This window comes from Halteromyces radiatus (genome assembly GCF_025201355.1).
Source record: "Halteromyces radiatus strain CBS 162.75 chromosome Unknown BX664scaffold_2, whole genome shotgun sequence".
Classification (NCBI taxonomy): Eukaryota; Fungi; Mucoromycota; class Mucoromycetes; order Mucorales; family Cunninghamellaceae; genus Halteromyces; species Halteromyces radiatus.
Window position 1 is genome coordinate 98,430 of NW_026251688.1, and position 13,061 is coordinate 111,490.

A 13,061-nucleotide genomic window follows, 5' to 3' on the forward strand; every position below is an offset into this window, starting at 1 on the left:
ATATAATTTTATTAAACAAAAAGAATGTAAATAGATAAGTGATATAATAAGTATGGTACTAGTAAAAAGAATCACTAACGCTTTAATTCTGAATGAGAGAAATAGATAAAGAAGATGCTTCTAATTGATTGTAAAATCGAATAGTTGGATCCTATAATGTATCATGCTCGTCCATGTTGTCCACCTTATGATAATATTATGTATTCATTCCGTTTCATTCTATGATCTACTGGTCCTATTGTATGTCCATCCGTTTCACTGATCCAGGTGAATAGCTAGTTCTCGTAGTATCCTATTGACATGAAATTGCAATGGTCAGTCTTCGTGTATCTAGATTTCTTTCTTTCTTTCAGACGTACGTTCAGTAATAGTCATTTTCCAGGGTACCAAGCAAGAAGGATGAGAAGAAGAAAGAATGATAATCCTAGATAGACGGATGTTGTAGTAAAAAATCAAGACCGGAAGAAAGAGTATATAAAAAAAAAAGAAGAGAAGTAAAATTAGAAATAAGAAGAGGAAAAAGCACCTACTTTTGAAACTTACATCTAATAAGAGTGAATATCCATAAAACCACATAGAGAGAAGTATATAGTAAAGACGTTCGATTCGTATATAAAAAAAAAAGAAAAGGTTAGAAAACAACAGAATCATTATCTTTTTTTGGTTGACTTACTTCAGTCGTCATAGATTCGAATTGAAAAAAGATGAAATCAATGTCATACAACGTTGGTGGTATAATGAAATGGATTTACCTTATTAAACATGAGTAATAAAGCATATTACACGTTAAAGGTATTTGTCTTCACTTGTTTTAACTAAAAGGGATAAACACACACAGCAAAAAAGAATGATTCAGTCAGTTCATGAATACAATGAATATATGTATAGACAATCTTTTATTAGTATTTCCATACCTTACTTTGATTTGTCTTAAAAGGTAAACATATAACAGAAAAAAAAAAAAAGGAACAACAAGGTGATAAAAAGAAAGAAGAAGAAAAAGAGAAATAAAACAAACGCGCTTTTTATTTGGCAATGCATTCAATTTTCGCTCAGCGAGCCTCTGGGCAAAACATGCTCCTTCCAAATTAGGACTAGAAAATCCAAATTTTTTTTTTTCAACTCTACATAGAAACCCTAAATTCTACCTATTTGACCTAATAATTATGTTACAAAAAAAAAAAAAAAAAAAAAAAAGGAGTAATCTGCCTATCATATGCTTTCTAGCCATGAAATGACATGCCCGATGCTATATAATATATATGTAGAGAAAAAAAAAACGATTTTGTGATTTTTCCATCGTTCATCATCCTTTTTTTTTTTCCTATAAGCATCCATTCCTTCCTCATTCACTTGGATCATCATCATCACCATAGTTTTCTATAGGTGAACCTCCTTCTTTACACATGTTAGTATGTCCTTTGGTTCAACATCAATTACAAACCAACCAATTTATTCAATCTCTCATCATTAGTATTTAATCCTAATATGTTAATATGAATGACATGAAAATATTTAAAGTATACATCTACTTGAAGACCCTTTGAAAGAAATAAATATATAATATTTTTAAAGTTATTTATTTAATAAGATTAGTCCATTATTTCATACGAATACTCAAAATATATTATTACTTAAAACACTAGACCATTGTTTCATATCATCACTAACATGACTCCATTCTGCCCGTATCTTTATCCCTCGTTGTTAACCTTGCAGATACCCGAACTACAGATTTGATTACTTGGACATTCCCTGTTCTCTTTGCAACCGCCACCACCAGCGCATTTCCATCTACCATCTACCTTGATGCCACTGGGGTCACAAGAGGGTTTGTTTGCCTCTATTTTACCGCCACATCGAGTACAATCTTGTCCAGGAGCGACACATTTGGGATTGAAAGGATCGAGTGTTATTAAACCATCACAACAATCTCTGCCAGGACTAATACTACCACCTCTTTGGATACATGGCATTGATGGACACTTGATTTTTGAGCTTACAGGCTCTGTAATATCAGTACATGGCTTATCAATCTTCTGACACACTTTGCATTCCTTTGAGCATCCTTCATAGACTTGGTTGATATCCTTTGCATAACCACAACCATAATATCCCGCAAATGCACGTATAGTGAAGCCCGAATTGGTCGGATTGCTACAGACAGGATCACCTGTGTATAGAATTCTATTACCATCTTTTGCTTTTGGTATGTTTCTAGAGACACATTCATGACAACTAACACAATCTGCGTTAACAAGGCTAAGTGACAAGCAGAGTACCAAAAGAGAAGTTAAAATAATGTTTTTCATCACTAATTTCAACATAATATAGAAAGCATGGATCACACCTATAATCATCATATAAAAGAAGTGGTCAATTATCTTTTTGACCCTATCTCTCTAGATTTTTTTTTCTTTTTTTTTTTTTTTTACCAGGAATAAAGCCAAGAGTAGTAAGAGCAATATTGATTAGAGGAGCAGTGGTGCAATCATGTTCAAAGAATACACCCAAAAAAAGCAAAGACCATGGCCAAATCATAGAGAATAAAAATGAGTGAATAGAAAAGTGATGGCAGATGGATGATACTTATGGAAAAGAAACTTACAGATATCTGAGCAGGTCAAAGCCATAACAAAGAGATTTGAATAAAGGAATAAGAGATAGAAAGAATAAAAAGAGAAAAAGAACAAAGAAAAAAAAAGATGAGTTTAATATAGTCAGTTTCTTTTTTTCCCTGCTTGTCCCCTTTTTTTCGTCAAACTAAGAAAAAAAAGAACTTGTTCTGTGAGACACCTCTTTTGCTTCAAATTAACCAATCATTTTATTAACATCAATCCTACATAAGATACTATCATAACCAATAAACTAACTAAATACGTAACTAATAAATCATGTAAGGCACATCAGACAAGATAACGACAACATCATTCCCCCTTAGCGTCCATTTCTACCACCATGTCCACGGTAGCCTTTCTGTTTCCTTTCCATACTACGTGATCTTGATCGCTTAGATTTCAATGATGTTGATGATGATCGATGTCGTTCTTCCGAGACTGACCTTGATGACTTTGATCGATGCTGTCTTGGTGGTGAGCGTGAATGATGTCCTCTAGATACTGGTGAACGTGAGCGATGTCCTCTAGATACTGGTGATCTTGATTGATGTCTTCTTGATCTTGGTGACCTTGATCGATGTCTTCCTGATCTTGGTGACCTTGATCGATGTCTTCTTGACGCTGGTGATCGTGAGCGCTGTCTTCTTGATCTTGGTGATCGTGAGCGATGCCGTCTTGATCTTGGTGATCGTGAGCGATGTCGTCTTGATGCTGGTGACCGTGAGCGATGTCGTCTTGAGGAAGGAGATTGTGAGAGTTGATTGCTTTTATTTTCATTTTTTTCACTATCTTCGTCCGATAATATATCATTCCATGCACTGTACTTTCCATTATCTTCATCATCGTCATCCTCGTCATCATTGCTGCCATTATCATTATCCTTTACTTGTTCTATGATTTCGGTATCCTTTTGTTGATTTGTTCCCATGGATTGTCGCTTTTTGATGCGTCGGCCAAATTCATCCCATTCATCATCGTCATCTTTAGGTTGTCGTCGCCGTCGAGAAGTATCACCTTGTTCTCGTTCCATGAATCCACCACCAGCGCCTTCGCGTCGACCAATAGTATCTTTGGATCCAGGCTTGGCATTTGAGCACTGATTGCATACCTCACGTTTGGCCCAATTGATGTTGCTACATCTATAGAAAAATAAAAAAAAAAAAAGAGGTGAATCAGATAAAGATGACATATCTTAGTTTATTCCCACAACATCTTCTATCACTATACTTACATTGCACATTTCCAATCCTTTTCTGAGAACAGTCCCTATGACAAGCGAAAAAAAAAAAAAGCGAGAAAGAGAGTAGATGTATCAGCACCTCGTGTATATTTTGACAGTGAAAAGTTGACAATAATAATCATCCTATGTCTTTCTTCTTACATTATATCTGGTAGCTTGTTTCCCTAGTTCTCCTTCACGATATCTAGACATGATGACAGAATAAAAAGAAAAAGTAACAAAAAAAAAAAAAGAAGAAATATAAAAACAAAAAAATACGTTTCGAAAATAAACATAAAATGCATTTTGGATCGCCGCGACTCGCGTCTTTTCTTCCCGTTTCCTTGTTTTTTTTGAAATCTAATGTCTTCAACCGATCAAACTGTGAGTTCCTTTATATTATAAGACTTGTATTATTACTATTTCCATTCTATTGATGACTTTTTTTTTGTTATTATTTTGATGAATAGAAGGAAATACGGACGGCAGTCTGGTCAGTGGTTCACCAAATCGCTCAGGAAGAAAGTAAGATACAAACAAAATAGACTATGATCATTCATTTGCTTCCTCGTTTTGATTCTTAGGTGCACAACTAGGAAAACCTATTAGTACTGAATTCATTGCATCGCTTGCTCATGTCGTCTATAAACAAATGGGTAAAAATAAAGAAATATACTTTTTTTTTTTTAGGAATAAGCAATAATCTTATGTTCGTTTTACTTCTTTCTCTTTTAATAGAAACTTTTGGTATGGACGTCGAAGCTTTTGCCACGTAAGAAATACTCTCTACTTATAAAATACTGGAATATGACAAATTGTAGTGAAATTAAACTAATCTATTCGTCTTGGATTTACATTTTACATTTTATGCGCGTCATATCGCACATCATTCCTAAACTGCCTTTATCCACCATCATCATCACTCGACTATCAACATTATTCCACCATCATCATCATCCGATCATTATACAAACCATTCAACCATTTATTCATCATCATTAAACTACCGTTTTGATTCAACCGTCATAAATCCTTCCGCTTGACCTCTCCTCTCTCTCTCTCTCTATATATATATATGATTACGTTTGCCTGCACAGTCATGGTCGCCGATCCACAATCAATACAGATGATGTGATGGTAAGAGAATTGATGAGAGGAACAGTAAGGGTGAATTGGAGGGGTAGGAGGTAGGGGAATAAGCTGGACAAAACAGGAATGAAGGAAAAGGGGAGAAGCAGTGAAATCATGAATTGGACAGATAAAATGAAGATCTACTCACATCATCAACCATCCTTTTATTTATTATTATGTGTGATCATTTATTATCATCCTTTATTCAAGTTATGTGCACGAAGAAATGGTCATTTGGTATGTCGCTAGGGGTTGTTTAGAACAGTAGGAAACATCTTTTTTTCTTTTTTATCCCTATTAATATGTCAACACTTTATTTCCCTTTTTAGCATGAACTATTATCTCAAGCCTTGGAAGAAATCAACACAAATAAAAAGACAGCTGCTGCCGGACGATCCACTAAAAAATAGCTACCGTCCCTTTAGTCATCATCATTTGTACATAGACATACCATCACTTTCTTAGGCTAATCAGTCAATCCTTTATACTTAATTCACTTTAATAAAGAAACTATTTACTTTCGATGTCATATACTGTAAAAGATAAATACACAAAAAGAACTTTTAATACAATATAAAATGACAAATACATATAAAAGAGAATTTATTGTTGATCATCCAATAATAACACACACTATATACAATAGATAGATAAATCCAAAAACACCCTTCAAAAAAAAAAAATACTACAAGCTATACCAAAGAATGTTTTTTTTGTTTTCTATAAAAGTCGATGTTCTTTATCCGAAGAAGTATGTTGTAATTGCTCACGTAAGTCTTGTCGTAAAGCATCAGCATGAGTACAAGCAGGAGGAGGAGATGAAGCTTGTAATGGAGGTGATTGAGCAATACCTGGGAACAAACCAGTGACAACATTTGCCAGAGGTGTAGAAGTCAATTGTTGTTGTGCTGGAGGAGGTGGTGATTCTCGTTGTGATTGTTGTTGTGGTTGTTGTTGTTGTTCTATCAATCGTTTATGTTCTTCTTCGTCTTCTGATCGTCGACGTTGATGCGTTTCTCGAATATCATGCATAGTATCCTTCACAAAGCCAGCCACATCTCGTACATACCCTACCACACCAAGTTGTTCAGGAGAAAGACTATGTTGACGATGCGAGGGTCGGTCTTGTCGTGTATGGATATGATGTTGTTCATAAGGATGAGCTCGTGGTGCCATACCCATATCCACAGGAATATGTTTCGGCATGTCATCACCATTTTCATATCTACCACTATTGTTGTTGTTGTTAGAAGACGCCATGATAAGAATGACGACAAAATAAATATAAAAGATATAATATATATAAAAAAAAGAGAGAAATAGATAAAAAGAAAAACGAGAACAAAAGGGAAAACACCGTACGTTTTTTTTTTTTTTTTTTTTTTTTTTTGGTTGGTTTCACTTTGTACCCAGCATGCTCAGTGGACTTTGAAATGAAATGGCATGAACCAGAAACCATTCTTTTTTGTAGAGAAAAAGAAACCCATCCAATGATAATCTATGATATGATCTTTTTTTTTTTTTTTTTTTGTTTATTATAATCTGGCACTGACAAGAAAAAAAAAAGATGAACAGGACAAAAAGAATAAATAAATCTAGAATACAATATATTATTTGATACAGAATATAAAAAAAAGGGGGGAAAGTTTTGTTTTACGAGTATATGCGTGAGTGAAAAGGGAGTGTGTGCATGTAGAAATGATTATGTGCAGAAAAAGAAAAAAGAATCATCTAAACTACAATGGAGGGGTTTATCATCTAAATTAAGCCAACATGAAGGCAATGGAAGCACCCAAAACCAAGACAGCGGAACTGACAGCAGCACGAGAAGAACCAGAAGTAGATTGTTGAGCAGAAGAAGAGGAAGATGCACCAGCAGGAGACACAGCATCACTAGAACCAGAAGATTTGGCAGGAGAAACAGCAGAAGAAGAAGCAGAGGGAGCAACAGAAGAAGAAGCAGAAGTAGTAGAGTTTTGAGCGCCACCTTCCTTGTATGATGGTTGGTTTACGCATTGACCAACAGTGGTAACCTTATAAGCTTTCTATAAAAAAAAGAAGAAAAAATAAAGGAGATAAGTAAAAAAAAAAAAGAGTTTGAAACTAATAAAGGGGGGAAGGTAATCACGCTCTTACTTGAAGGGTAGGCAAAACACGGATAGCAGCATCAACAGTCTTTTGGTAAAGATCATGTTCAAGAGAGATACCACCAGTAGTAGCAGAAGAAGCTTCCTTAGCCCATTCTGTCACATTGCCATCAATCCAATGTTCATCGAAAGACTTATCTTCGGCAACCTTCCAATCGTCAGTATCGTGGTTCCAAATGACAGCTAAAGGGAGGATGAAGTAATAAAAAAATAAGTGATCGGTTGTGATGAAAATGTTTTTTTTGTTTTTGTTTTTGTTTTGTTGATACATACGAATGAAGCCAAGAGCATGACCAATGCTACGAACACGATCATCAATATCACCATAAGGCTAAAGAAATAAACAAAAAGGTAAGGAAAGGAATGTAATCAGGTTTCAAATAAAAAAACTTACAGGACGATAGAAACGAGGAGTAACACCAGTAACTTCCTTGATAGCAGTGGCAGTCCACATCAATTCAGCAACGATTTGTTCATTGGTTTCAGTGGTAAGGTAAGAGTGAGACCAGGTGTGCATGGCGATTTCATGACCAGTCTTGTAAGCACGAGTAACAAGATCAGGGAAAGCAACAACTTGACCACCAATCATGAAAAGAGTAGCCTTTTGTTGAGTAGTATCCAAAAAGTCATATAATTTGGAACTATATTGTGTAGGTCCATCATCATAAGTGATACCCCATTGACCCTTAGGACAAGCAACAATATCATCAGGACGAGTACAACCTGTGAAAGTCCAATCACAGTATGGATCAGCACTACCAGATTGAGTAGGACCTTAATAATAAGAATAATAAGAATAAAAAAAAAAGGTTAAATAATGGACTAAAAAAATATATATATATAAAAAAATTAATAAGGTTACCATTGGCACCACCCTTAACAACGGGTGCGTTGGTGATGTTGGCGTTTTTGATCAAATCCATCCATTCAGGTTTAGGGGCGGGCTTGGAACCTCCAGAAGGGTAAGTTTCTTTGAAAGTAAAAGCACCACCAGAAGGGGCGGCAGCAGAAGCACTGGATGATTGGGCATTAACACTCAAAAGAGCAGTGGCGGCAAGAAGGAATAACTTTGGCAACATAGTATACAAATAAATTATAAAAAGAAAAAAAAAATAAGGATACAAAAAAAAAAAAAAAAAAATAAAGAAGTGAAAGAAAGGAAAGAAAGGAAAAAAAGAGTTTTTCCCCTTCCCCTTTTTAACCATTTTTTTTTCAAATCCAGAAAAATCACTATATTTGGATGACACAGAGAAATAAAGGCGCAGGAAGAATAACGCTTAAACAGGTTGATTTTAAAAATACTTCATCCCCCCCCCCGTGATACAAACTGAATTCCAAGAAGGAAAACATATTATGTTTTTTATTTTTTTGGATGATTGATTTTCCTAAATAAAACCCTGCCTTTTTTCCATCATCCATCATCACGATAAAAAAAAAAAAAAGACAAAACAAAGACTTTTTTTTCTTTTTTCTCAATAATTAAATTGACATGCAAGGCAACTCCGATGTTTTTTTTTTCATAACATCCCTTGGATACACTTGATGCAATTGAATGCAATAAATACACTATAACGATGATGATCATAACGATGATGATCATAACGATGATTTACTTATGAACGATCCTCTGTGTTTACTTTGTGAAACACAAGTCCCAAAATATGACAGCCAAGCACAGCAGGATGTTATTACCGGGTTTATACATTGCTGAAAAGGTAAAAATAGATTAGAACTCACAAAAAAAAGCCCGCCATTATTCAGCTTGAAACCATTATCTTTGAATCCTTCCTCCCCCCAAAAAAGAATTATGATGATGTAGAAACTATTTTAGAGATTAAAAGTATATTTAGGATAATAAAAATATACTTTTGGAAATACAGAAAGAAAGAGTGATCAAGGGAGAACTAAAAAAAAAAAAAAAAAAAAAGGTGAGTACAGAAAGAGAAGAAGGAGAAATCATACAAATCTGTCCAAATTGTGTGTCTGCTTAAAAAAAATTTTTTTTCCCCGTACCTGCGTGGCACTTTTGTATTTACTTTGTTAGATGATCATCTCTTTTCTTTTTTTTCTCTTTTTTTTTTTTATTGTTGGCTTATACTCTACAAATAGATGATCATATTTTTTTTTCTTTAGTTTATACTAGATGATCAAAACATAAATCATTATTATAACAGGTTTGTTAGTTTGTTGGTAGATATCCACATTTTTTTTTTCTTTGTCTTTTTTTTTTTTCCTTTTTTTCTTTTTTTTCCTTTAGTATGACATTCCTCAATGCAAGTCTGTGCGATACTCTTTTAATTGAAGGAAACCAAAAACAGAATTGTTACTAAAAAGTATCAATTTCACGTTTTCGAATCAGATTTAGAAATCAATCATGTAGGCTTAATTAAGGTTCAGCAAAAAAACTATCCAAATAAGCAATGAAATCTTACTGATTTGTTATGAGGCTGCGCTTCTTTTGGTTCTTTTTATCTAATATATGAACATGTATATAAATCTAATATATATATAAATACCTTTTTTTTTTCTTCTCACAACGTATAGTACTTACTATATGTTTTAACCGGATGACTCGGAAAAAGGAATAGACTTTACTTCCCGCCCATCGGTTCAATGTTCCAAAGTAGAACAATATAAAGTAAAAATCTAACTATAAGAAGATAGAGGTTGTTACATAAAACCCTTCCATACTACCATTGATCAAAAAAAAAAAATGTTTCCGCATGAATTGATAAGAGAACGTAGCAATTAGGGGGGTTTGTCATTTGACTTTATTGACAGGAAGGGATTCAATCATTTCTTTTCTATCATCCATCATGATACTTTTCATTATTGAGTTTCTTGATAGACACTTTTTTACTTTAGCAACTAAAAATCAGAGTCAATAATAATAATAATAATAAAAACCTTAAACAATTGGTTTCCTTTTTTAAGTATCACGTTATAATAACTATGTATGTATACGATTATCTTTTATTTGTTATGTTTGAAAAAAGGAATCATGATTGTAAAGATGTCATTTCAAAATGATCATATAGACGAAAATGAGAGCTAACCTGAGATATAAAATCAAGAGATAAAATAAACTGTTGATGAAGATATCAACCAAGTCTTTATTCGATGATCTCCTAAACTCCCCTTAAACATTGAATGAATGATTATATCATCATCATCATCATCATCATTATCATCACATTATTATTATTATTATTATTATCTCCACATTCCTTCTCCTATCCCCTCCCCTCCTTGATTTTTTTTTTTTTCAAGAGTGATCAAATTTTTCATAAGAGTGATGATGATAAGATTTTTGAAGCTCACTCAAAAAAAAAAGGCAATAGACTCAGCCAATCACAATCGTTATAACCACAGGAAAAATTTTCACTTTCTCACCCTTACACTTTTTTTTTCTACTTTTTTTTTCTTTTTCATTTTTTTGTAAATAGACTCATCTTCTTTCTTATATACATAATACATTTAAATATATATCTTTTTTTTTTATTTATTTTCTATTCTTTTATTATTTGATGCCCATCCCTTCTTCAACTACATCTCCCATCTCTGCTCATGCAAGCAGTCCAACAACTACAACAACCTTTGATGTCTATGACAAACTATCAAAATGCACCAATAAAACAACAACTTCATCATCTCCTACCATCAACCATCATTCTGCTTGTATTACAAAAAAACGAAAACAACACCGATCCTTATTGGCTCCTCGACGGTCTCCTGAAATGTGGACTGATCTCTCTGACCATAGAATAAGAAACCATCAACTAGGGAATCTTTATGCTGGATCTCGTTTTACGGGGTCCCAAAAGTGTGGAGATAACAAATATGATGTCGTGGTGGATATTCAGGTATATACTTTTAAAGAACAAAAAAAAGAAAACTATTGATACCCTTCTTATTGATCACTCAATTATTTTTGTTTTAACCATTAGAACCTCAACTTGGAAGAGAGTACACTGAGTGGTTATCTCAATATAAAAGGTTTAACTCCAGAATTTCCTGAATTGACGGTAAAGCAATGATCATTTATTTGAATGAATATTTCTTACTCATTTGATTTTTCATTTTAGACTTATTTTGAAGGTGAAATTATCGGTCCTAAATATTCATTCTTGACGCGGAAATGGCAAGCACAACATTATATTGATGTTGCTCATTGGGTAAGCGAACATATCAAAATCATTATAAATATAATACTTACTTGTTGATCTATTAGAAACGCTTCCCTTCTTTTCAAAAGTATGTGTCAGTATTCAATCAAGACGGTTTTGTATATGATCCGGAAAATGAAGATTTTGTATATATGCGTTGGAAGGAAAAATTCTTGGTCCCTGATCACCATGTTGACAATATCGAAGGCGCTAGTTTTGCTGGTTTTTACTATGTGTGCTTCCAACGTTCAACAAATACCATCTCTGGCATGTATTTTTATCGACATTTTACTCAATGGTATCAGGAGCTCTCTTTACGTTACGAACAACAACGATCGTTTGGCTCTTATGAATTCCGTTGATTCCATTCTTACTAAATACACACCAACCATCAACAAACAAAACAACAACAAGTAATCAACCAATAATCAATCAAAACAATTTAAACAACAATAATAACAACAATAATAACAATTTATGACAACCTCTTTTTTTTTTTTTTGGAAAATGGATAATCACGGACGTAGGACGCTAATAGATGACAAAACGGACGTGTATGATTTGGATGGGATGACAATAGTGAAAAAGGATCTCATGTATGTACTGTTATATATGGCTTTTCTGATGACTGAATGATGATAAGATGTATAACTATGATGGTTATCAACAACGCTGGCGAATTTGGATGGATATATTGGATAACAGTGCACCCTCTCACTTAGTTTATATCTCTATCTATCTATTGTATACTCCTATCTTTTATTTAGTAGTTTACTTGGGAACCCTTATGATGTGTTTATGATTATATCTCTTGGTATCTTTTTGTGTATATTCTCGATAATACCTTTTTGCCTTTTTTTTTTTTGGTGAATTAATACAAATAAAAAGTGACATTTTACAGTATATAAACGAACTTTATTTGATCCTTCCTATTTCTATGATGATTGATGATTTCTTTTCAGAAAGAAGACATTGTATGTATAGTCTCATATTCAACAATTCCGTTCTCAAAGTTGCCAGTAATGTATTTTCAGAGGAGATCTTATTCATTACTCCTTTTTCCTTTTATTCTATGTAATATATGAAAAGAATATTGTATGATTTATTATTTCTCTTTGTTCATCTATCCTACAGTTTATTCACTTTAAATTGAGACAGAAAGTAGACAAAGAAAAAAAATAAAATTGGGGGTGAGGGAAAATAAACTTGGAAGTGAAAGGAAAATCGAATTAAGAGTGAGGAGAAAATAATATTGGAACACCAAGGGACACCATATTTAGAAAATAAAATAAATATATATATATCAGTTAATACATCATCATCATCAACATCATTATTAAAAAAAAAAAAGGATTACTCACAACACGTAACTAGGACCTTTTAACTATGGTCAGGACGATAAAGTAAAGAGGGAAAAGATGGCTGACAGGATGATCGGAAAATAGTATTGGTTGATGGGGAGCTTGTTAAACTAATGCCATTTTGTATGATGGTAGCTTAGACCCAACGCACATCAACACGAAGCATAATGATAATAAAAGGAGGACGGAAGAAAAGGAAAAGCAGACTGACAGACATGATCGATAAAAAAAACCTCTTGCCCTGAATAAAAAGCATAGACATATCAGACAATTACAGAAATCGGCCCAACAGGACCCTTCGAATAAACCTAATATGATGATGATTTTATATTAGATGATGAAAATAGTTATCTTATAATAGCTATTGTTACTTGTATTTTTATTTCTTCTTTGGAGTATTGATAAAAAAAAAAAATCTA

At 33.4% G+C, this 13,061-nt stretch overlaps 6 protein-coding genes across 6 annotated transcripts; 2 read left to right on the top strand and 4 right to left on the bottom strand.

Moving 5' to 3' along the window:
* Window positions 1-1,684: 1,684 nt before the first annotated feature.
* Window positions 1,685-2,541, bottom strand: BX664DRAFT_369903 (uncharacterized protein; the record flags this gene model as incomplete). The annotated part of the gene is made up of 2 exons (XM_051548627.1): window positions 1,685-2,350; window positions 2,436-2,541. The coding sequence occupies 2 exons, from the start codon at window positions 2,539-2,541 to the stop codon at window positions 1,695-1,697; spliced, it is 762 nt and encodes a 253-aa protein (XP_051402413.1). The 3' UTR covers window positions 1,685-1,694.
* Window positions 2,542-2,799: 258 nt separating this feature from the next.
* Window positions 2,800-4,073, bottom strand: BX664DRAFT_355581 (uncharacterized protein). Its single transcript, XM_051547828.1, has 3 exons — window positions 4,000-4,073; window positions 3,850-3,884; window positions 2,800-3,757 (listed from the first exon to the last, which is right to left on the bottom strand). Exons 1-3 carry the CDS (start codon window positions 4,048-4,050, stop codon window positions 2,938-2,940), a joined length of 906 nt encoding a protein of 301 aa, XP_051402414.1. The 5' UTR covers window positions 4,051-4,073; the 3' UTR covers window positions 2,800-2,937.
* Window positions 4,074-4,183: 110 nt separating this feature from the next.
* BX664DRAFT_323308 (kinetochore component CENP-S) lies at window positions 4,184-5,319 on the top strand. The gene is made up of 6 exons (XM_051543633.1): window positions 4,184-4,221; window positions 4,308-4,362; window positions 4,422-4,493; window positions 4,576-4,609; window positions 4,935-4,974; window positions 5,179-5,319. Exons 1-6 carry the CDS (start codon window positions 4,201-4,203, stop codon window positions 5,215-5,217), a joined length of 261 nt encoding a protein of 86 aa, XP_051402415.1. The 5' UTR covers window positions 4,184-4,200; the 3' UTR covers window positions 5,218-5,319.
* Window positions 5,320-5,522: 203 nt separating this feature from the next.
* BX664DRAFT_54099 (uncharacterized protein) lies at window positions 5,523-6,356 on the bottom strand. Its single transcript, XM_051549619.1, has one exon. It carries the CDS (start codon window positions 6,226-6,228, stop codon window positions 5,689-5,691), a length of 540 nt encoding a protein of 179 aa, XP_051402416.1. The 5' UTR covers window positions 6,229-6,356; the 3' UTR covers window positions 5,523-5,688.
* Window positions 6,357-6,488: 132 nt separating this feature from the next.
* On the bottom strand, window positions 6,489-8,260 carry BX664DRAFT_323313 (uncharacterized protein). The gene is made up of 5 exons (XM_051543634.1): window positions 7,978-8,260; window positions 7,510-7,889; window positions 7,389-7,446; window positions 7,105-7,298; window positions 6,489-7,013 (listed from the first exon to the last, which is right to left on the bottom strand). Exons 1-5 carry the CDS (start codon window positions 8,192-8,194, stop codon window positions 6,732-6,734), a joined length of 1,131 nt encoding a protein of 376 aa, XP_051402417.1. The 5' UTR covers window positions 8,195-8,260; the 3' UTR covers window positions 6,489-6,731.
* Window positions 8,261-10,852: 2,592 nt separating this feature from the next.
* On the top strand, window positions 10,853-11,643 carry BX664DRAFT_256980 (vacuolar import/degradation protein Vid24; the record flags this gene model as incomplete). Its single annotated transcript, XM_051540483.1, has 4 exons — window positions 10,853-10,978; window positions 11,063-11,140; window positions 11,201-11,290; window positions 11,347-11,643. 4 exons carry the CDS (start codon window positions 10,853-10,855, stop codon window positions 11,641-11,643), a joined length of 591 nt encoding a protein of 196 aa, XP_051402418.1.
* Between the last annotated feature and the right edge of the window lie 1,418 nt (window positions 11,644-13,061).